This window comes from Peromyscus eremicus, chromosome 7, assembly GCF_949786415.1.
Source record: "Peromyscus eremicus chromosome 7, PerEre_H2_v1, whole genome shotgun sequence".
Classification (NCBI taxonomy): Eukaryota; Metazoa; Chordata; class Mammalia; order Rodentia; family Cricetidae; genus Peromyscus; species Peromyscus eremicus.
The window spans coordinates 113,822,522-113,847,117 of NC_081422.1; the positions used below are offsets into that span (position 1 = coordinate 113,822,522).

General features: G+C 49.5%; 1 protein-coding gene and 1 pseudogene across 1 annotated transcript; both read right to left on the reverse strand.

The window, feature by feature from the left end:
- Positions 1–1,699: 1,699 nt before the first annotated feature.
- On the reverse strand, positions 1,700–7,165 carry Xirp1 (xin actin binding repeat containing 1). Its single transcript, XM_059267180.1, has one exon. The coding sequence runs from the start codon at positions 7,163–7,165 to the stop codon at positions 1,700–1,702; it is 5,466 nt and encodes a 1,821-aa protein (XP_059123163.1).
- Positions 7,166–22,017: 14,852 nt separating this feature from the next.
- LOC131914544 (large ribosomal subunit protein eL6-like) lies at positions 22,018–23,468 on the reverse strand (annotated as a pseudogene).
- Positions 23,469–24,596: the final 1,128 nt, after the last annotated feature.

Genomic DNA, 24,596 nt, shown 5'->3' on the forward strand with positions numbered 1-24,596 from the left:
CCACACTAGCCTCCTCTCTGAGACTGTTCTTTGTCATGGTCACACTGCCATGACTTATGACTCATGTCTCCTGAGTGGAAAGACAGCTCAGTTAGGCACATCGCCCTCTTCCTGACGTCATCTTTCTCCCTCTCCCTCTCCTCAAGCAAAGCCAGTTTCCTGATGGCAGCTCCCACTGGATCTTTATGTCACCCCTGTGCCCTACAGTGGACCTGGCATAGAATGTTCAATGGTTTTTGAAAGGGGGAAAAAGGTTTTCACCAAGTCATTGCATTTTCCAGCCAGGATCTGATTGCCCCCTTCCCAAAAACACCTCCCTCCTTGGCACACAGGACCTGCTGTGTGCCAAGAGTACAGGTGAACGAGAAATGGCTGAGCAATTCTGAGCATGGGAATTCTAGCAGGAATGTTCCTACCTCCCTTCCCTGGTTGTATGGGGTTACTTTTCCATACTGGGCCAGGAGTTTTTAAAATTTATTTTTATGTGTATTAGTGTTTTGCCTGCATGTATGTTTGTGTGAGGGTGTCAGATCTTGGAGTTACAGACAATTGTGAGCTGCCATGTGGTTGCTGGGATTTGAACCCAGGTCCTCTGGAAGAGCATTCAGTGCTCCCAACCACTGAGCCATCTCTCTAGCCCCTGGGCCAGGATTTTAAGATTTTTCCTAGAATGACACCCAAGAATACTAGGGGGGAGGCAGAGATAAAGGGGGCAGCAGCATGTGGGTCTGGGTCTGTGGTGTGTGCATGTCTATGGTATACATCTCTCTGAGTGTATGTGTGAGAGTGGTACATGTTGGTGGTTTCCATGTGTATGTGTATGTACCGTGTGTGTATATGGAGTGTGGTGGATGTGTGTGCATGCAGAGATCACAGAACAGGGGACTGGCGGGCATTTCTGTTCCCTGACCTACACTGTGGGGAATGCTGGTTCTTCTGTGTCAGTACTGCTAATGTTAGAACAGGCACCTGATGATCATGATTGTTTTCCTGTGTGAGCAATGATTCTGGGGCAGGCACATACACAGTCTCTTACACACACAGTAGAGAATCACCTTTGGGTTTATTTAGGGGTCATATTTTTTCCATTTGGGATACAGAGTTGGGGTGATGGGAACAGGAAGGGCGGTGTACTTAGCTTCTAGGAACACTGTTTACTGCTAGCTCTTTCTGTGTGAACTTTGGACCACTGATGGTGAAGAGGCAGGCACCCAAGTTTTTCTGGAGCCGTCTGCCCAATCTCTAACAGAGACCAATGTCACGTCCAGTCCAGTCAGCCCTGGTCTTCACCAGAGATTAAGACAGCCAGATTCCATAATAAAAGAAATAAAGGGACACGGTGGAGGGGTGTCTCTCCAACTTTAGGCAACGAGATGCAGATTCACAAGTGCACTTGTAAGCTGGGCTAATGTGCATGTGCACATGCTCCATTCTCCACAGGCATCCAGCAGGTCTCACCCATCCAGCGTTACTCTGTGGGTGGCGCCTTTACTTTTCTTGTCTCTTTTTCAAGAACTGGACTTGACAAGGCAAACAGCCTTGATCAGCTCTCTGAAGAGCTCCATTCTTCTTGGTCCTTGCTCCATATGTGCTGGAGGCCGGCCCACGCCTCAGTCCTAGAGCTCTGGGGGAGGTACCCGTGCTGGGTGGGAGACAGAGGGGCTCACAGGGCAGCTGGCTGGATGTGGCTGCAGGAAACTTAGGCTGTCTCAGCTTCTGCCACATCATTGTTGAACCTGGAGGGGCTGTGTAGGAACTGCCTTAGCAAGGGAGAAGTGTGGAGTCGGAGCTGTGGGCCGGGGTCCATCAGCGGCTCTGCCTGCTGGGTAACGGTGGTGGAGGAAGTGAGGACTGTATTCCCAAACTGGTCCATCTCCTCATACTGTTCAGTCACTGTTTTAGTGGCTCCATAGGACTTGGAGCTAACTGACCCAGTCTGTAATTCCAGAACATTCTTTTGCTGCCCCGTGGGCTCAGAGCCTTTGATAATCATCCCAGCCTGGTCCTGGATATCTGTCTGGTAGAGCAGGGCTTGGCCTATGTCCTGAGCTAGGTGTGTGCTTTTCCCTGAGATACAATGGCTTCCCTGAGGGCTAGAAGCTTCTGGAAGCTTCTTGGTAGCTGATTGGATAGAGATGAAAGTGGGGGAAGAGGTAGAGCCTTTGCAAGAAGGTGAGACTTGTTGGAGGCTGGACTCTTCTCTTGGTGTCTCCAGCCTCCTGGAGGGAAGGACATTCGATGCTGCCTGACCTCTGGCCTCTGTGTGATTTCTGACCTTGCCTTGACCTTGCTCCTCTGCATGGCTCTGACCATTGCCTTGATTTTTGACTACATTTGCATCTTTGGCCTGACTTGATCCTCTAGGTCTGGTTCTGCTGCTGGTGGAGACACTGGCCTTGTGTGCACTGGGAACTTTTGGCGTTCTCTGTGGATAGTCCCTTGTGTGAACCTCAGACTGGAGGCTAGACATGGAGCTAAGAGCCTTGTGTACCGCTTCTTCGATGTCCAGCAGCCTGGCCAGGGTCTGTTCCTTCAGCTGGGCAACTTCTGTACTCACCCGAGTCAGTTCCCCAAAGGCCTGCTCCATTGAGGCCTCAGTCTTGTGGGGTGCAGTGGGAACCTGAGGGGTGTTCCCTCCCAGCTGGGGTACACCCTCAAAGAGCTTCCGCAGGGCCTGCACATCCACACTGTGGGTTGCTTCCTTTTCCAGGGCTTGTACTTGGCTTAGGAGGCCCTGGAGCTCTTGATGGCTACCTTGTACAGTCTCTGGGCTCTCAGCGGTCTCCTGCTTGGAACAGTCCTTGGGCTGCTCTTTTGGGGAGCTAAAGTCCTTTTGTGGTGGGTCGAAGTCATTGTTGGGAATGTCCACCTTAGGGGAGTCAGGGCTCTGGCTGTTGCTGCTGGGTAGCTGACCCCTGCTGGGCCTGGACACCATGGTGCTGAGAAGTTGCTGAGGCTTGGCCCGGGTCTGTCCCTTGGAGCGTTCGGCTGGAGGCAGGCATTCCGGAGCCGTTTTGGGAGCTTTGGCTGTGTCTGGCTCACCTGGCTTGTGCTCTCGTCCTGCTCCTGAGATGTCAGAAGAGACTGTCGAGGGCTTGGGCAGCCTACGAGGGGGGTGGGCTTGGTTTAGATGGGGAGGTTTGGGAGGCACTGGGGGTCTCTTTCTTGGAGACGTGGTGCATTCCGGTTTGGAGCTTTTTGTCTCTGCTCCCTCAGGGTTTTTTTGTCCAGCAGGTCTGTCGTGAGTGTGAAGAAGGGGGTCCTGCAGGGGCTTGGAGGCCTGCCGGATGGAGTCCTCATGGTGGTGGCCTTGAACTGGGTGGTCAGGTTCTGTCACAGCAGCTGGGAGATTAGGAGGGGGAGGAACAGAGGCATTATGGGAGTGCAGGCTGGCACCTGCTGCCTGGGGTTTCGATGTTGGAGTGTGGTGAGTGCGAGGGACAGTCTTCAGGGTAGCATCTGCTGCTTGAAGGCCCTCAGGCCAGATTGGGACCATCACTTTCCCCAGAGGTCCCCAGGCCCTTTGTGTATGACCCCCAGGCTCCTGATATCCTGGCCTGGGACTCTGACCTGGTTGTGCCTGGGGTGGGCTGGGATCATGGGCAGAGAGCGCACTCTCCCTGTTCCTTGGCTGGGGCTCTTTTTCAGAAAGCTGGGTAGCCCCAGATGGGTCAGAGGTCCTCACAGGGTGAGCAGCATAGACACCATCCTGTATGGTCACCCACCCCCCAGGCAGCCCTCTGGGGACTGCTTTGTGGTCCCCACTGACCTTTCTGGGGGCTGCTGGGATCCTGGCTTCACTTCTGGCCACAGGCCTGATGCTGCCTTGGGTAGCCCCAGTGGCAGGCTGAGTGGATGCTTGCAGAGGAACATCTCGGCTAGGCGTGGAGGTGGCTGCAGGGTCAGAGCCCCGTGAATGCCTGTTCAGAACTTGTTGGTGCCGGCTTTGGGCCTCTGCGGTTGCCATCCGCAGATTTTGCATGGCTTCCTGGAGATCTGGGGTCCCAGACCCTTGAGGGGAAGCTGTGGTTCCCTCCGGCCCTCCTAAGGCTGCCTTCCCCGGCTGCCCGGCAGGGCTGGTATCTGTTTGCTTTCTTACCTCCTGCAATGGAGCCTGGGCTACAGCTTTCCCATTTGGAAGGACCACTTTTCCAACTGCCCGAGGTGGAGGTGGGCAGGGTGTGGTCCCCGAAACTCTCAAATGCCCCATCTCCATGGTAGGCTCTAATGGGGCAACATGTATGATGCTCTCAGTTGGGGGGAACCTCTGGGACTCCTCACTGTCTGGTATAGAACTTGGGTCTGCGGGTGGCTCCCATCGCAGACTGTGGAGGCCTGTCAGGTCTCCTTTGTCTATGCAGCTGGCCAGAAGCTGCACACTACTTCTTTCGGGGCCCCTGCTGGTTAGCTGGGGCTGAAGGGAGTAAGCAGTCAGGGCCACCAGGCCCTGCCCTGTCTCCTGCATCACCAGCCCCGTCTTGGCCACAGAGACTCCAAGCCCACAAGCCAGCAGCTGTTGGAGCACAGGATCCATATCTTCAATATTCCCGGTGTCACCTGGCCCTGGCAGCCTCAGTGGGTGGAGCTGGAGCTGGCCAGCTGTGTCCTCCTGAACCAGCAGCCCTTGCTGGTCCACATCTGCCCGACGCAGCACTTGGCGGACGATCCTGGGGAGCTCACCACATACTAGCTCCTCCTTCCGTATGTAGGGGCGCCCCTGCCCTGGGCTTGGGAACACATACTTGGCAAGGCAGAGCTCCCCTGGCCCTCGGGCTTCCATGAGGATTCCTCCATGGTGCAGGATGCCAGGAGTGGCGTGCAGAGTCCGAAGGGTTCTCTCGGCTGCTGTCTCCTGCCTCTCTGGTGTCTCACGATCTGCAGAGCCTTTAGGCTGTTCTTCCTGGAGGTTGTCTCCCCTGATGCTCTCAGCTGCCAGGGAGCCCATGGGGCAGTTCTCAAAGAGCCAGGTGAATTTGTGCACAGAGCCTGTGGGGATGGACTCAGGGCTTATCCTGGCCTCCTGCGTCTCCTTCTTGCCTGCCTCCAATGCCTGGAAAACCTCTTTCTGCCGAGATACCTGCCCTGAAGGAATCTCCACCCGGCTGCAGTACCTTATAGGTCTTCTCCCACAGGGCTGGCCGGATGCCTGCAGAGATTCAGTCTCAAAGACATGTCTGTCTGTCTGTCTGTCTCTAGCTTGGATCTGGCTAGTTTGCAGGTGCTGTTCTCCAGAGCCTTCTATCTGGGTCAGAGATTGGGGCCCAAACATCCAGGTGCACGACTGTGCTTCAGCCTTGCTCACGGGGTCTATGACCTCAGATTCTTGCTTCTCGGCCAACTGGCTCATGGGGTAGGTCTCAAACAGCCAGCGGATGGTCTGCACATCGCCTTTTTGGGGGAGCTCAGTAGGGGGAGCTTCTGGACCCTTCCCATCTTCCTCCTGCCGTTTCTGCTGCTCTTGTTGGTGGATCATCTCCAGTGGCTGTGTCTCAAAGAGCCACCGAGTGGTGCCAACGTCCCCGGCCACCACTTCCTGCCGAGTAATGCCTCGTACCACATCGACGGTACTGGGACTTCGACCCAGCTGGTCTAGGGGCTGTGTCTCAAACATCCACTTGTAGCCCTGTACATCGCCTCCAACTACCTGCTCTCTGCTGACAGACGTCAGGGCATGGAGCTGTCCCCTGCTGTCCTGCATGGCATATATGGGGGAATCTGCGCCCTGGGACTGCTCAGCAGAATCAGTTGTTTGTGCTCTGCTTATATTTCCACAGGTTGAATGCTCACCCTGCCCGATGCTGTCCAGGGGAAGGGTCTCAAAAAGATTCTTGAAGGTTTTGACATCCCCCTTCAACCCGTCATTCTGGGAGACACCCTGAGACAGAGGCAATGCTGAAGTGCCATCACTAGATAGACAGTCAGTCATAAGCCCCTCACCCTTCTGGTGACCCACCCGCTGCAGATGACCCACTTGGACCTGGTCTCTGGGAGCATCCAGGGGTTTCGTCTCAAACAGCCAGAGTGTAGAGCGAACATCACCAGGAATCACCTCCTCCTTGGGTGGAGCCTCTGCCCCAGCTTCTCCTTCCCCTTTCAGAGTGTCCAGGGCGCAGGTCTCAAACAGATGTCGCTGCTGCTGAACATCTGGACCAGGAGGGATGAGATCTGGAGACGGCTGGAAGTCCTTCTCGTCCACCAAGATCTCACGGATGGCATCCAGAGGCTGCGTCTCAAAGATCCAACGAGTCGCACTGACATCAGGCAGGGCTCCCTCCTCGAGGGAGATCCCCCGAATCACCCGCACCTGGCTGGGATCCTGGTTGAAGGCATCCAGAGGTCGGGTCTCAAAGAGCCAGCGAGCTGACCTCACTGCATTGCTTTGGATCTCCTCCCGACAGGCAGCCTTGACTTCATGGATGGTGCCCTCTGCATCCTGGATGGCACAGAGAGGTTCTGTCTGAAACAGCTTCACCGTCTTCTTCACATCACCCTTCAGCTCCTGAATCTCCGAGCGCAGCTCCAAGGGGCTCTGCTCCTGGATAGAGGGCCGGGAGCCCAGCCGGTCCAGAGGACGTGTCTCAAAGAGCTTCCTGGTACCCTGTACGTCTCCACTGGCTGCAGGCTCCTTCATGGTGGCCTCTGTGGCCTCCCCATGGCCTGCTGGTGCATCCAGTGGCTTGGTCTCAAAAAGCTGTCTGGTAGCTTGAACATCACCTCCAGTTGGCCGGGGTCCAGCTGGCTCCTGATCTGAGCTGCTGGTAAAGGAGCCTTCCTCAAACTTCCGAGAGGTGGCCTGAACGTTGCCGCCTGACACAGGTTTCTTGGCCGCCGGCCTCTCGTGGTCACCAATGGCATCCAGTCGCCAGTTCTCAAAGATCCAGCGCATACATTGAACATCACCCTCGGTGGGCTCTTCGGAGCCCAGCACCTCCGCCAGGTCCTCAGCCACAGCTTCCTCGAGGTTCTTTCGAAGCTCAGGGTGGATGTGTTTGTAGAGACGGCGGAGCTCGCTGGCTTGCCGCTGTTGCTGGAACTTGGAGAAGGACTCCTTGGGTGGTGGCAACGGCAGACCCTCCAGGGCTGGGGGAGGGGGGTGGGGTAGGTCCTTTCCAGTCCTCATTTGGACGGTTGGTGTAGGAGCTACCTGCGTCTGGGCATCAGCCATCCTTCTGAGAAGAAGGGGAAGAGGTGAGCGGAGTGAGGGCCAGTTCCTGGGATGAATAGCAGGAGAAAGGCCCAGGAATTGTGTGACTCTTACTAAGGGCTGCCCCCCTCTTCCCCCACATCTCTAGCTAGCCAGAGGCTCACTCTGCCTGGCTGGTGTATCCGTCCATCCCTCCGTCCGTCCATCACTGTGAGCCTCTGCTTCCTAGTCTCATCTGGGTTGCTGGGATCAAGCAGGGCACAGCTGGCCTCGAGATGCTTTCCAGCCATTGAAGGGATCTGGATCTCCAGTGGGTAAACTGGATGAATCATCTACACCTCCCTCTGTCAAAATCGTTTATCCCCGGGGACTCCCAAGTGAGAGCTCTGAAGAACCCTGTCTTAGAAGTCTAAATGAAGACTCATTTCCTATGGTGGTGAAATTCCCTTATAGAACACCAGAGGGCGGAATTAGCACGTTGGCCAGAAACCTTTCTCCAACCTCCACTTCCTGGCTCTCAACTCATGCCAACCTTTCCCAGGCCCCTGGGTCCACAGCCCTTGCTGGGAAATTGAGTTCCAAGGAGAGAAAGTTGCTCATGTTTAGGCAGAGCCAACATTTGAATTCCAGGTCAGGGTTTTTCTTTTTACAGACAGGGTCTCAAGTAGCCCAGACTAGCCTCAAACTTGCTGTGCAGCTGAGGATGACCTTGTACTTCCAATCCTTCGTACCCCCACCTTCCAAGCAATTTGATTACTGGAATATGCCACCATGGTAGGTGCTGGGGATTGACCCCAGGGCTCCATGCATGGTAGGCAAGCAAGCATTCTACCAACTGATCCACATTCCCAGTCCGGAACTAATGGTATCCGAAGTTTTTTTTCTCCCCACAACTCTTTGCCATTAAGGATGAGAAACACGAGGCCCAGAGTCAGGTGCTGCAGAATGAGTTGTAGGCAGTACTGACTTGGAGACCCCAGACCTTACTGAGGGTTGGATACGCAGGGCTTTTTTATTGGCACGGGGCCCCCTCTCATCCTCAACAGGCACCCCTAGGAGAATTGGGAGGTGACGTATCCAGGGTGTGTGCATGGTAGAAGATTGTGGGATTAAGATCCCTTCAGCCAAAACGGCTCTGGACACGAGAGTCCTGTCCCCGGCCCACAGAGAGCCCTCCCTAGTGCACATGCAAGCATATTTTGGAGAGTCTCTAGGGCAAGGCTTGCGGCCAGAATATGGATCCTAACCCCTCCCCCTGCCCCAACCAGCTTCCAGCAAGGCACACCTCTCCCTAACTCTCCTCACGCCTCAGTGGCCACACACCCCTCCAGCCGTCTTTGGGTCTGTTTCATGTATGTCCTATCTGTCTTGTGACAGGTGTTATGACAGTCCCCAGAGGCCATTAGGGAAAGAATGTGAACTATGTGCTGCTCTGACCCACTGCTCCACCCTGCACTTGACACTAAATATAGCTGAGGTCCATGCCTCAGCCAGACTTCATGATACTCAGGGAGGTTCCAGCTCAGCCAGGGAGACCTGGTGTGCCCATGTGCCATGCCATCTCCATCCATACTTTGGGCTCCTAGGAGACTCTGCCTTCTGCTTCCTCTGAGGTGTCAAGGTATCTGGCCTGTAGGCCAACCTGGAGGATCCCCATCGCGCAGAGATCTGAGGGTGTGGGATGAAGCAGGAATGCAGGTGACAAGTACGAGACAGACATCCTCCTGTCCTTCTACCTCAGAGGGAGGAGGGAGGGCTGGTCGCCCCACCCCCTCCCTGGTCTGTCCACCATGGATATCAGGGTCCTGAGGAGGTGAAGTCTGACATTTTCTGCCTGGGCCCCAAGCAAAACCTCTGGGTGGTCCCTCTTGTCTCTGAGCTCTGATGAGGAGACCACACACAAACCCATGCTCTATCTGATCACCACGAGGGTGGCTTGAGCAGATATCCTACACAGATTACCAGCTGCACCCAACCCCAACTCCCAGGAACCCCCAGAATCCTTGCTAGGGTCACAGAGGTCAAAGAGGTCAGAGTTAAGGATCCTGAGAAGCCAGTGAGTCTGATTGCCTGTTGTTAGAGGAAACAGGCCAGTGAGGGGGCAGGAGCTGTCCGTGGAGGCCCAGCAAGCGGGTGGAAAAGGCTGAGGCGAGTTTTCTGGCTCCTGGTCTTCCTAACTCCACTCCTGGCCTGAGACTCCTACAGACAGTGTGGTGCCAGGTTTAGGATATAGTAAGTTTCAAAAACTGTCCGTGCATAGGTCTCCTATGCTGAGACAGCCACTCAGGACCACCTACTGCTTACTTAGGACCACCCACCTCCACCCCAGACCACTCTTTGGCACCAGCCTGCTCTGGATGCCTACTGCTGGGTGACTTCAGACCTGATCATCTATTCTGCCTTAGACTTAGTTTGATGGTTTTTCTCAAGGGGAAGACAATGGCCTGAGACAAAGTCATCCTACCCAGGCCACCTCACGGGAAGCTGCTCACAGACTAGCCTGGGCACGAAGTCTCTGGGGCCATATATGCCAAGATTGTCACCAACAATGCTGGGAACTGGGCTTGCCCAGGCCATGTTCTGGCTTTCTTGCTATTCCTGGCCCCTGTCTCCCAGCTTTTGTCTGTTCCTCTTTCCTGTGGTCCCTGGACTGACCTCAGGCTTCCTGGGGAGCAAGCCCCGAAGCAAGAGGAGTTCCATATTTGCATTTTTATTTATTTTTGAACAGACTCTCATCTAGTCCAGGTTGATCTCAAACTCAATAAGTGGTTGAAGATGACCTTGAACTTCAGATCCTCCTGCCTCTGCCTCCCAAGACTGAGATTCACCAACTAAGCTGTGTCCCAGGCCCATAGCTGCATTTTAAAAATTAAAACTCCAGGGCCGGCAAGATAGGTCAGTGTAAAGGCAGCTTCTCCTATTTCTGAGGACCTGAGTTCCCTTCCTGGGATCCACATACATGGTAAACAGAGAAACAATGTGCTCTGATTGCTACACTTTCACTATGGCATATAGACTCACTCACATACACACAAACAAAAATGTAATTAAAAAAATCAAAACTCCAGGTGACTACCTGAAACTCACTCTGGATTATACTAGATCAGAGAGAATCTGCTTCTTGGGCCAGCCTGTGGTAACCACAGCAGCTGCTGAACACATACAAATCCTTGCTACCATCTAGAGAAAAATCTTGGTGGAACTTCTCTCTAGGCCTGCCCGGTACACCTGTGCCCACATGCTTCTCAACATCTTCCCGCTAGGCTCACTCCTGACATCCATGCTGCAAGGACCAGAGGGCAAGGCCTAGAGAGCTGGGGAGCGTACTCACTGAGGGTCCGGTCGGGGTGCTTTCGGGTGTCTAGCGGGCGCAGCCTTGGAGTCTGTAGTCCTTGGGGTTCTCTGTTTGGTGTGAGTTCAGTTCTGTTCCTGGGTCCCACGCCTTCTCCCTACCTTGGCTCTGGGTCTCTGTTCTCTGCCAGCCAGGCAGCTGCCTTTATCTGGCTGGCTGGGGGTGGGTGAGGCGGGGGCAGGGCGAGGCTATGTTCGGAGTATTAAGTGGTCCAGTTATTTTTAGGGCTTGTGGAAGTCAGTTTTCCATCCTGGGGAATCAGTTACAAGTTCTTTGGGCTGAGGAGGAAGAGCTCCATTCATCCCAAGTCTGCCCCCAGGATTGGGGTGGGTGACTCAGTCATGGATGGAGACATCCAGACTATTTTGAGGGGATGAATAAGGGGGTCACTTGACATATGGGTGTCCCTGTCCTCTCATCCTGCAGGCTCCTCTCTGTGCTAGAGTGTTGTTGCCACTGTGCCGAGCCTGGCGGCTCCCTGAAGACAGGACAAGGCTTCTCATCGTCCATCTCTACCAGAGTAGATTTTTGAGTAAAAAGCCCAGGTCTTTGTCCTCTGATTCTCTCTGTGCAGAAAGAAAGCTGGGCTGGCTCCTGTCCATTCTCACCCTAGCTCCACAGCTCAGGTCTGCGAAGCTATGAGAAAAGTAAACTGAGAGGATTTCTGAAGGAGTAGGCCTTTGATTTATCAAAAAATCTCTAGGCTAGCTCTGTGGTGTCCCTGCCCAGTGTCCCCAGGGTCCATGGCTACTTCTGGACTCTGCTCTGACTCAGGGCCGAGACTCTGGGAATGGCTAGGAGGGCTGACACATGGGAGCTGACTCTGGGGCTATTTCTGACCCTGGAGTCATCATCTTCGTGGTCACAGATGGGGTGGCAGACATCACACCTGCCTCCTTGTCAGCTACCCTGGCAAGCTCCATCACATACACTGGCACACAGGCCTGTGTGGAGGGATGCCAGGGAAGGAAGAGGCTGTTGTCCCAGGCGGGACAACAGGCTCCTCTCTGGGTGAGAGTGAATTCTGTCTTCCTTCTGAAATCCAAGTTCCTTCAGATGCCAAGGGTGACGAACCTTTCCCATGGCGTCAAGACTGTCATTCTCTCTCTCTCTCTCTCTCTCTCTCTCTCTCTCTCTCTCTCTCTCCCCTCTCTCTCCTCCCTCGATTGCCCCCTCCCCCAGGATCCTGGTTGTCCCTGGAAGGGATGGAAGTGTCAGAGCTTCCCTCTCACAGGATGTACCAGAGGAAGCAGGACCATCTACAACCACAAGTGACTACCTCCCTGGGTGATGGTTGTGAGCATTGAATGGACGGTCACTGCAAAGACCTGTGGAGACAGCTTACCATGCTGTGTGTGTTGTGAAACCGCCTGGTTATGTGTGTTAGAAAAGCACAGGTTGGGGGTGATGGCTCAGCGCTTGCCACCAAGACCAGAGCTCAATCCCTGAGGACCCGAGCGGTAGAAGGAGAGAACCAGCTTCTACAACTTGTCCTGTGATCTCCAAACACAAAATAGTCGTTTGAAAACAAGCAAACAAACCAGATGTAATTAAGCTGAGTATGGTGGTGTACGCCTTTATCCCCATTACACAGGAGGCCGAGACAGCAGATCGCTGAGTTTGAGCCTGGCCTGGTCTAGAGGCTGGCCAGGGCTACATAGTGAAATCCTGTCTCCTTCTCACTGCCACCCCCCAAAAAGTAATCAAAAAAAGGGGAAGGAAAAGCATGCAGGCAAACTTGCTTTCACAGCATCAAGGGTGTTAACTCCTGTGAGAAATTCCCCAGGTTCCGTCACTGAATAGTGGAGGAGTTCTCCCCACATGTATCATTAGAAACATGCTGTTATCTAAATTGTCCAGTAATTCCAACACTCAGGTAGATCCAAGAGGATCGAGAGTTTGTTTTTGTTTGTTTGGTTTGGTTTTGTCTTTTTGAGACAGGGTTTCTCTGTGTAGCCCTGGCTGTCCTCGAACTCCCTCTGTAGACCAAGCTGGCCTCAAACTCAGAGATCCACCTGCCTCTGCCTCCCGAGTGCTGAGATTAAAGGTGTGAACCACCACTGCTCGCTGGGTTGTGAGTCTTTTAAAGTTTATTTTTATTTCTCTGTGTGTCTGTGTATGTGAGTGCACTACCCCAGGAGGCCAGAAGAGGTCATCAGGTGGTTGTGAACTAACTGATGTGTGTGCTGAGAAGCAAACTATCGTTTTATGGGAGAGTGGTGTGGTGGTTTGAATAAGAATGGCCCCCATCAGCTCATATATTTGAATGCTTGATCATTAGGGAATGGCGCTACTTGACAGGAATTAGGAGATGTGGCCTTGTTGGGAGAAGTGTGTCACTGGGGGTGGGTAGTGAGCTTTGGGGATTTCACGTGCTCAGGCCAGACTCAGGGTCACTCCCTCTTCCTGCTGCTTGCAGATCGAGATGCAGGACTCTCAGCTCCTTCTCCAGCACCATTTCTGCCTACATGCTGCCATGTCCTGCCATGAAGATAACAGACTGAACCTCTGAAACTGTAAGCCAGTCCCAGTGAAATGTTTTTGCTGAGATCAAAGCTGGGTGCTGCCATGCCATTTTCTGGAGTGCTGGAGATGGGACTTGGGGCTTCTTGAAGAGTGGTCTCAGTCTGCAGCCCTGGCTGGCCTGGAAATCAACCATGTCCCATGGTCAGGTCTTTAGCACGGGCATTACAAGAAGTGGCTCTAAGTATTGCTTATGTCTGCAGCTCAGACAGGGTGAGGTCACCTGTGATGCCTGTGGCCCCCTCCACTCAGGAGCTCTTCAGACCAAGTCTGTTCTAAATGACTTTTTAAAAAAGATTTATTTATTTTATGTATGAGTGCTCTATCTGTATGTACTTCTTTATGCCAGCAGAGGGCATCACTAGAGATGGTTCTGAGCCACCTAGTGGTTGCTGGGAATTGAAATCAAACCTCTGGAAGAGAAGCCAAATGCTCTTAACTGCTGAGCCATCTCTCCAGATGAGACAAGGTACATGCTCCTCCTTGGATGTTGTCAGTCATTTGGGATTGAGGCTGGAAGCCTGAGCATGTGCTGGTTAATGGCTTCCAGAAAGGGCAAGCCCTACCACCAAAGGGCCTAAGCGCAGGGTAGGCACAGGGCACACGAAAGCTGCTTTCTAGCTACCCAGTGCCGCCTCTGTGGCCTGATGCTCCAGGGTTCCACCTTTGCCAGCCCCTCCTCCAGGAGGGGTCTGTTCATACCAGGATTGAACAGAAGTGGGTCCCCAGCCTCCCTCCACTCCAAGATGAACTTGGTATGAGTAAGTCCAATGGATTAAGGCCTGATCAGGAGACACATTGCCTGAGTTCGAATCCTACCAGGACACTAGCTGTGTGACTTTGACCTTGCAAGACTTCTTTCTTTCTTTCTTTCTTTCTTTCTTTCTTTCTTTCTTTCTCTCTCTCTCTCTCTCTCTCTCTCTCTCTCTCTCTCTCTTTCTTTCTTCTCTCTCTCTCTCTCTTTTTCTTTTTAAGTTTTAAAGATCACATTTATTATTATTGTGTGTGGGTGGCGGCAGCATGTGACATGGGTACATGTGGAGGTCAGAGGACAACCTGGAGTTCATTCTCTCCTTCAACCTGGGAATCAGGTTAGGCTTGGCTGCAAACAACTTTAGCTGCTGTGGTTTGAATAGGTATGGCCTCCATAGACTTATGTGTTTGAATACTTGGTCCATAGGGAGAGCGAGGCATTATATATAGTAGGTGTGGCCTTGTTGGAAGAAGTGTGTCACCATGGGTGTGGGCTTTGAGATCTCATAAGCTCAAGTCTTGCTGGTGTGTCTCAGTCTCCTGCTGCTGCCTGCAGACCCAGACGTAGAACTCTCAGCTCCTTCTCCAGCACCATGTCTGTCTGCATGCTGCCCAGGGCCACTCTCTCTTCCTGCTGCCTGCAGACCCAGACGTAGAACTCTCAGCTCCTTCTCCAGCACCATGTCTGCCTACGCTGTCATGTCCTACCGTGAAGATAACAGACTAAACCTCTGAAACTGTAAGCCAGTCCCAGTGAAATGTTTTCCTTTGTAAGAGCTACTGTGGTCATGGTGTCTCCTCACAGCAATAGAAAACCTAATAAGACAGCTGCTGAGCCATCTCACTGGTTTTCATGCCTAGGGTATGATGGATGGAGAGGCTAGGCTTTCAAGATGACCTAATTAGCTTTCTGTTTCTGTGATAAACACCATGACCAAGAGCAGCTCAGGGAGGAAGGGTTCACTTCATCTTATAGTTCCGTATCACAGTCTCCCGGAACTCAGGCAGAGTGGGAGAGCAGCTTTCCAGCTTCATCCCTGGCTCCCATTCAACTCCTTTTCTTAAACACAGCCCAGGCCCACCAGTGTTAAGCAAATCCACAAAAGGATTTAAAGGATATTAATGGATTAATTAAGATATAAAATGGGGAGAGATACACTCACAGGTACAGAACAAAGTAAACAGCCGTCGTCACCCTCTGTTCTGCCCTGGGGGTGAATGGAACCAGCCGTCCAGTCTACAACCACCTCCAGAGAAAGAGCACACACACCCCTCCTCAGTTTTAAGAGTCACATACCCAGAAAAAAAACCACGCCTCTATCGGGTCGAATACCCCAAGGTCACTGGCGGAGTGAATTCTCACAACACTTCCCCTTTTTGTCTAAGTAAGAAAGTTTTAAACCTAATACAAAGCTGTACACAATAAGAACAATTATCAAAGTATTGCCTAGAAGAAAGAAATGATAATAACATAAAAATAAAACAACAGCCAGCAAGAACAACAATGAGCAAAAAACGTACTAAATATCCAGGCCAAAGGTAATTGGCAAGTTACAGAGATTACTCCAATAGCTGTCCTATCCTGAAGGATCTAAATCTTGTACCTGAAATGCTCTTAGCTAAAATCTGAGAGGATTGTAACTGTAACTATCTAGTCTTCAATCCTCTCAAAGACCTGAGAAGGAAAATAATATTACTTGAGTAAGTAGGAAGTGCAAACGAGCTACTTCTGAAACATGCAAGGTATGATAGAAACAGCTGGCTGCTGGACAGTCACCCAATGTTTCTCTGCAATGTTGGGGCAACCACTTTTGGCTACAGGCCTAGAATATCTGACAGACCATTCTCAGAAGCAGGAAATTTTGAAAGACTGGCCTACCTTGTCTTGGCAAGGTTCGACAGTCGCTTTTTCCTTTGTCCTGCTCATCTCAATTGGACAGTGAACTTACTTGTCAGCAGCCGAGGCAAGGGCAGTTCTTTGCCCAACAGGCCACTTTTGTCAAGAAGAAGACAAACTCCATGTGTAGTGTCTTCAAAGCCCAACCTCTCGGGAATAGATCGGTGCTGTCAGAAACAATTGTGTCTCACATTAACAGAAATCTAAGTTATAAAACATTTAAATGCCATATTCTCTGGGTCTATGAAGTGTTTGAAGATTACCTATCCATGCAACATATATCTCTGTATATCTAGAAAACCTACTAACAAGTATGACAAGCATGGGTGATTATTAACCTGTAACTCTTATCAACCTATATAACTTAAAGACTAAGGCTTCACATTATAAAATTGAACAGTCTGCAAACAGATGTACAGTATAGGGACAATGGCCTTGAAATTGTGACAATATACTAAAATATCTTAATCAGAGGTAGAAATATATAGTGCAGTATGACAACAATATCCTTAATTTGTATCAATGTACAAAATATTCTAAACAAAAGTAGAATATACTGGCCTGGTGGTGGTGGTGGTGCACAACTTTTAATCCTAGCACTTGGGAGACACAGTCAGGCAGATCCCTGTAAGTTGGAGGCCAGCCTGGTCTACAGAGCGAGATCCAGGACAGGCACTAAAACTACACAAAGAAACCCTGTCTCGAAGAAAAAAACAGAAAACAAACAAAAAAAGTAGAACATACATACAGTATGAAAAATATAATTTTACATTTGTATCAATATACAAAAATATTTTAAGCAGGAGTAGGAACATATGTACAATATGACAAATATAGTTTTGTATTTGTATCAATATACAAATTATATCAAACAGGAATAGAAAAATAATTTTACATTTGTATCAATATATAAGAATCCATACCAGTGCTAATTATCTAAAGCTGATAGTTGCTAAATTAATTTCCAAGTACATACAATAATCTACCTTATTATCCTATCCTATCTCTCCCCCTTTTTTCTTTTCCAAAGGAGATTCCTGAATCTAAACTTTATTGTTCCACCCCCAACCCTATTACAACTTGTAACCAACCCCTTACAGATGACAATTATCCATAACCCTGAGAAAACAAAAACCTTTTGTGAGAGGGAGAAGGGGCATTGCTTTCTTAAAATGTTTAGGAGGTGATGGTATCTCTGTGGGAATTTGCTCCACCAATAATCTTGTGGTATCTGGCCCCACAGAGGCATGTTTTTTTCTGGGCATGTGACTGCTTAAAACTGAGGAGGGGGCTGCACTCTCTCTCTTGAGGTGGTTGTAGACTGGATGGCTGGTTCCATTCGTCCCCAGGCAGAACAGAGGACAGCCACCTCCACTGTTTACTTTGTTCTATATCTGTGAGTGTATTTCTCCCCATTTTATATCTTAATAAATAAATCCACTGATAACCTTTAACAGACTCTTGTGGATACACTTAGAAAGTGGTGCCCAATGTTGGACATTGATCCACATAGACCTGAGAAACCTTAAAAAAGGTTCTGAATGCACAGAAATGGAGCCATGCTGGGCTTCCTAGTTTCAGAGTCTCATGCCAGCAACAGCCCAGAGACAAGTCTCCTGACAGCCACCAGCCACCATGAGCTAAGTGTGGCAGCCTGGTGTGGCAGGCTCCTGCTGTCTCTCCCACAGGCTATGGTACAGAGAGGATTCTCCCAGGCTCTGCCTGCATGCTTAAGCTATCAACACAAGCTCCAGCAGCACCTACTTGGTGGATTTAAGGCTTTTGCTCAGACAAATAAAAGGCTAAAAGATACACAATAAAACAGATTCAGACAAAAAAACAAAAAATAAAAAATAAAACAAAACAACAACAACAAAAAACAACTCTAAGTGGGTCATAATCTGTTTAAAAAACATGCATAGGCTTGAGAGAGAAAAGATAAGGCGTAGACAGTCATAAAAAAGAGATATAGTTTTAAAATAATAAAATAAAATCCTTAAAAAAAGAGTACAGTAATATAAAAAAAGCCATGTAAAGATGGAAAATACATGGAGAGTCTGGGATACTGTATATTATTATGTTGTCTTTGGATTTTCAACTTCAGAGAGACATTTGATTGTGGGGTCTGCTAAGCTAAACCAACACGTGTATCTTAAAGGTATCTTGACTTTGAAATTTGCGTCTAAGGATATGTTGCTTTGGAAAAGAGGTTGTGCTTTCGTTTCACAGAAGATGTGGATTCCTTCCAGGTTAATATGGCTCCATCAAGGAAAACCCCCTGAGAGGTCTCCAATGGGAGCAATGGCCCAGATGATCCAACATCCAGAACAGCATCAAGGCAGCTGGCTGAGATGATCCAGCCTCACACACTACTCCAGTCAGGACTTGACCATAATTCCAAATTTTCTCAGGGTCCCCCAAAGATTACTAAGATCCTCAATCAGAAGGAAGTAGCCTGAAAAAACTACACATACATTCCCCCAAAATGGATTATGGATGTTTGTCTTTATTTAGGGGATTTGGTTACAAATTGTTATTGTTCATAGTCAATCTCTTTCTAAAAGAAAAAGGGGAGTATGATATAGAAACGACAGGAAAAAGGTAGATTATTGAATCTACTATAATACAAAAAACAACTATTAATCTGAGATATTTTACATTGACATGAATTTTGGTATAATGATACAAATTTAAAGTTAATTTTGTTACACTGTATATATGTTTCTATTCTTGTTTAAAGGATTTTTGTATATTGATACAAATTTAAGGTTATTTTTGTTACAATATATTGTATGTATGTTTCTACTTTTGTTTAAGGTATTGTGTTTATGCAGCTCAATTAAGAATGCAATGTATAATTAAAAAATACAGATTATAGTTAGTCATCTGTAATAGTCAATATTATAGTCATGTTAGTTAGGTTTTTTAGGTATACAAAGATATATTTCAGATAGGTAATCTTCAAATACTTCAAAGACCTACAGAATATGGCATTTAATGTTTTAAAAACTTTGACTTTTCTGTCCAGTGAGACATGTCTGCTCCTGGCAGCACCAATTACTTCAAAGAGGATGATGGCCATTGAAGAAACTCGTTATGGAGTTTGCTTACAATGTGGAAAGGCTAGCTAGCCATTTGGGCAAGAAACTGGTCTTGCCTAGACTGCTTGACAATATGTTATATAAACTGGACATGTATCGGGAATATGGGGGTCCAGCACCTCGATAGTCCTCTCCCAGGGTCCGGGAAGAATCTACAGCACCTCGATAGTCCTCTCCCAGGGTCCGGGAAGAATCTACAACCAGCTGATAATTAATCTTTGGTGAAAAGAAATGAATCTATGTACACGAAACTCCTTAGTTCATACACTTTATTATTCTGTGATAGTTCTCTCTCTACACAGCTTCTATTCTGCTCTCATGTCTAGCTCCTTTCTTGCCTCATGTCTCTATATTTATCTACTGTCCCCTCTAGGTTCTATCTTAATTCCTTCATCTAGTTCTGTCCCTTCTAGGTTCTCATCTTTCTAGTTCTTTCCCCTATCAGCTCCTCTCCCATCTCCTTCTCTCTCATCTGGCTCTTCCTCATCTTGTTCTTACCCATCTGGCTCTTCCTCATCTTCCATCTTGTTCCTCTTGTCCTCTCTTCTCGCCCTTCAATCTAGTTCTTCCCCATCTCAGTTTGTTCCTCTCAAGTTCTTACCCATCTAGTTCTTCCATTCTCTTTTCTCTTCTCCATCTCTCCGTGCCCTGGAAGTCCTGGTATATAAATCCAGGCTTCCAGGGTCAAACAGAGGGGTGATAAGAATCACATTGAGAGGCAATAACTGTTAATTATCATTTGCAACCCCAAAGGGAAGTGACCAATGGGGAAATGAATTTAAAGGCTAAATTCGGGTAATATCTAAGAAGAGGGATCTTATGTGCTCAACTATTAAACTCTTAAACGTGATTAGTAGAAAATGTTAAGAATCTATAAGTTGCTAGGTCAATGGGAGAAAATAGAACTGTCTTCTTTTTTCCTGTGGCTCCTATCTGTCCAAGCTATCTGCCATTTTTCTGCAGGGTGGGGGAAAGTGTGCTCAGTCGCTAGGCAACCTGTGTACAGCTAGATGCTTTTGGTGATAGTTAAAGGGAGATCTGGAACTAGAGGAAAGGTTTGGGAAAGCAGGAAGTAAAGCTTAACTGGCACATCTGCCAGGCCTTCTCAAATGGGTAGCCTGGATGCTTAAGTCTGTTCTTAGAAAGTACAGAGGTATCTCTGATGAGGTACTTTCCTCCATCTGGGGATGGACCTGGCCGGATGCTGCCAATGATGATAATTACAGGGAGGCTTGAACTGGGGTTCTGGCTGAGCCTAGCTGCCAGTGCAGAAGGTTATCTAAATATTCCTAGAAGTGGTTAGGTAAGGAGTTAGCGGTCTATAAAGTTAGTAAGGCTGTAAGAAAGGAGGGTCTCTGCCGGGCGGTGGTGGCGGCGCACGCCTTTAATCCCAGCACTCGGGAGGCAGAGCCAGGCGGATCTCTGTGAGTTCGAGGCCAGCCTGGGCTACCAAGTGAGCTCCAGGAAAGGCGCAAAGCTACACAGAGAAACCCTGTCTCAAAAAACCAAAAAAAAAAAAAAAGAAAGGAGGGTCTGAGATGAATTGTGTAAAGCTATTACTTAACATCCACCTGACCTAGGTGGTGTCTCCTTGTGGAATTTACCTTAAATCAGGAGACTTGCATATGGACTGTTATTACTGCTAGTCCTTGAAAGTGGCCAAGGGAGATATCTGATTCCAGAGAAAGCCTTTCCTAAGGCTGTTCTCCAAATATCTGGAATGTGTATGTCCAGAGAGTGATCAGTCCACACTGTTAGCCCTTCTTAGGGAAAAGTCAATTGGGAAAACTATGAAGGCACACATGATTTTCATAACAGAAGACAGCTGATATATAACAAGCCAAGTAACACCAAAAACTCCTTGGGATTTGGCTTCCTCTGGAGGAATTCCCTGATTCCTCCAGGTAGTGACTTTGCCATAACCAGCTGAGTTCTTATGATATATTCCTGCGGCCTGCAGCAGACATGCAAGACCCACAGGAAAATGACCACTGAACTTTGGCAAAACAAGGCAAGATGGTCCTTCAGGTTCCTGCTTCACAGAGGAGACTGCCAGACATCCTGCAGGACACAGAGGAAAGCAACTAACGAGCTTTGCCGAAATAGATGGGACAGTCCTTCAAATTTCCTGCTTCACTGAAAAGTCTGCCATATACTCGAGGCCTGTAGGCTGAAGACAGAGGCCCCAACATTACAGAGGACCTTTGGGTGACTGTCCAGGCAGCCAGATGTCTCTTGTCATTTCTAGAGTTTTGGAAGTTGCTTGCAATGTACTTCCTGTTTACTCACATAATATTATATCCTTCTGGGGACTTTGATGGATTTGAAGACTAGATAGTTAATTATAATTTTCCTTAGTTATGATAAAAGATAAATTAGATATAAAACTTTAGATTCACTAAGATATATAATTAAATGTTTTCTTTAATTTTGTCAAATACAAATAGACTAGATGTTGTAACTGTGATTTTTGTTTGATAACTGTTTTGTCGTATATAATTTTACTATGGTAAAATGAAAACCTTCCTATTTGATTAGACAGAAAAGGGGAAGTGCTATGTGATCAGAATCTTTCTGTATGCTGTGAATATGTGTTACTACCATGGGTTAATAAAGAAGCTGCTTTGGCCTATGGCAAGACAGGTTATAGCCAGGCAGGAAATCCAAACAAAGATACAGGGAGAAGAAAGGAGGAGTCAGGGGAAACTCTGCACACCGCCTGGGGGAGCAAGATGTAACAGAACACAGGTAAAGCCATGAGACACATGGCGATGCATAGATTAATAGAAATGGGTTAATTTAAGATGTAATAGCTAGCCAGCTATAAGCCTGAGCCATAGACCAAACAGCTTGTAATTAATATGAAGCCTCTGAGTGTTTGAGTGATTATTTTATAAGCTGCTGTGGGTCAAGCAGGACACAGAAAAGTTTCCAGTTACATATCTGCCTAAGGATGGCACCACCCACAGTGGACTGGCTCTTCTACATTAATTAGCAATAAACAAATGCCCCACAGACATGGCCACAGGTCAGTTTGATGGAGGCAACTCCTTAGTTGAAGTTCCCTTTTCCCTGATGTTGCAAATTGACAAACAGGATCAGCTGCCACAAAGAATGAACAGCATTCTCCAAAAATTCATACTCCAAAGGTCCAGCATCTTCGAGGGTGACTATGTCTGGAGATTTTTATACATGTATACATATACAGCTTTATAAACATATGCTGTTTTATTAAGTTGTTAGCAATTTAGAAAGCCAGTTTGTGGGGGTACATCCCATTAGTCAGAGAGAACTGAGATCGCAGGTAGCCATGGAGCTGGGGAATGGTTTTGATCGCTGGCAAAATCTGCCAATCCACAGTTTTCTGATCAGCCTTGCGCTGCTCTGAAATCTCGTATTTCTCCTTCTCTGTGTCCAAGACCTCACTCGTGGTGCCCAGGTGTGCGCAGCTGCTTCTTCTTGAAGTAAGTGTCAGTCAGGTGTTTGGGGATTTTAACCTTGTTGATACCAACTTTTGTAGGGGTGATGATGAGAAAGTTCTGGTGTGTTCTGATCAGAGGAACTCTGTTGAGGGCAAGAGGTCCAGTCACAAGTAGCAAGCCACTGCCTAGCTTCTTCAGGAAGGCCACTCTCTTGCCCCTGTGGCACCCGTGAGGATGATCAGGATGATCCCAGGAATGACGCTGGCACGCAGACTTCTCACACGCAGGCTGAAGGGCTTTTTGCCATGACTCAGCAGCTCCTGAGTCGTAGGATAAGACCTTGGCATTTTTTGAAGCGTAACTACCCCGAATACCACCGTTCTTGTCACCACCAACCGGTTTGTGGCAGTAACAAGGACCTTCTCCCTTTTCTTCTTCTTTTCAACCTTGGGTTTTACAACTGAGTTTTCCTTTTGTACAAGGCCTTTCTGGAATACATAGCACACATAGGAAGTATCTGCCAATTCCTCTAACCAGGACAGGGTTTCAGCTACAACTGGGGCTTCTTCACCTCAGGGTCACTCTTTTTGGCTGCATCAGCGGCAGGGGCACCAGCATCAGCGGCAGGGGCACCAGCATCAGCGGCAGGGGCACCACCAGCAGCGCCAGGGGCACCAGCAGCAGCAGCGGCAGGGGCAGGAGCACCACCACCAGCGGCAGTGGCAGGGGCACCACCAGCAGCAGCAGCAGCAGCAGCAGCAGCGGCAGGAGCACCACCAGCAGCAGCAGCGGCAGCAGCAGCAGCAGCAGCGGCAGGAGCACCAGCAGCAGCAGCAGCAGCAGTAGCGGCAGGGGCACCACCAGCAGCAGCAGCGGCAGGGGCAGGAGCACCACCACCACCAGCAGCAGCAGGGGCAGGGGCACCACCAGCAGCAGCAGCGGCAGGGGCAGGAGCACCACCACCACCAGCAGCAGCAGCGGCAGGGGCACCACCAGCAGCAGCAGCGGCAGGAGCACCAGCAGCAGCAGCAGCGGCAGCGGCAGGAGCACCACCACCACCAGCAGCAGCAGGGGCAGGGGCACCACCAGCAGCAGCAGCAGCGGCAGGGGCAGGGGCAGGAGCACCACCAGCAGCAGCAGGGGCAGGGGCACCACCAGCAGCAGCAGCGGCAGGGGCAGGAGCACCACCAGCAGCGGCAGCGGCGTCACTCCCAGCCTTCTTGGCTGCAGGTATCTTCTCCTCGGTGTCAGGCTTCTTGGCTTTTTCACCCGTCATCTTGCAAGATGGAAAAGAGACCAAGGTCCCGGCTTCTGGTCTAATGTGGAGATGGGTTTTAAAAATATATTTATTGGCCGGGCGGTGGTGTATATATATATTTATTGATGAGGAGAGACACTGAGGTAAGGGGCCAGGTAAGACTTCTTCTTTTTTTTTTTTTTTTTTTTGGTTTTTTGAGACAGGGTTTCTCTGTGTAGCTTTGCGCCTTTCCTGGAACTCACTTGGTAGCCCAGGCTGGCCTCGAACTCACAGAGATCCGCCTGGCTCTGCCTCCCGAGTGCTGGGATTAAAGGCGTGCGCCACCACCGCCCGGCTAGGTAAGACTTCTTAAGGGATGACATCAGTAAGGTACATTCCCAACACAGAACAAGGTAGACGCCGCTGCTGATCCAGCTGTTGTCCTGCTGTTCTACCCAAGGGCGCGGGAACCAATTGCAAGCCACACTTCTCCACCTTTGCTCCTGCTCCGACCAGCCAAGACAGCATGTACCCCCTGTCCCATAGTTTTTAAGATGTCCCATGTCCTCAGAGAAGACCATGCCCATAATGCCAAACCAAACAAAACAAACTGCTCCATCTAATTGGTCATTGGGCCAAGTGGCGGGATTCCCACAACAACTTATTCTTATTTCATTTTGTATGTGTGAGCGCTTGCGCATAGTTTCTGTGCACCACACAAATGCCTGGTACCCACGGGAGACAGAAGAGGCACCATATCCTCTGTCATTAGAGTTACAGATGGTTGTGAGCCACCTTGTGGGTGCTGGGAACTGCATCTGGGTCCTCTGCAAGAACAGCAAGTGCTCTTAACCACTGAGCCATGTTTCCAGTCCCTGGATATGGATTTTAAAGGAAGCTCATAAGGTTAAGTGGGGGGAGGGGTGTCCAGTGCCCCAGATCACTGCCACAGTCAAGAATACTGGTGAGCTGGATGTGGGGATGCATGTCTATAATCTTAGCACTTGTGGGAGGACCATGAGTTTGAGTCCAGCCTGGTTTACAGAGCAAGATAATCCCCCAATTATTTTTCTTCTTTTGAGGCAAGGTCTCATGTAGCCCAGGCTGGCCTCAAAATCACTATGCAGCTGAGGATGACCTTAAACTTGCGATCCTCCTGCTCCAACC

Coding starts and splice junctions, on each gene's coding strand:
- Xirp1 (XM_059267180.1), bottom strand. CDS start 7,165: ATGGCTGATGCCCAGACGCAGGTAGCTCCTACACCAACCGTCCAAATG.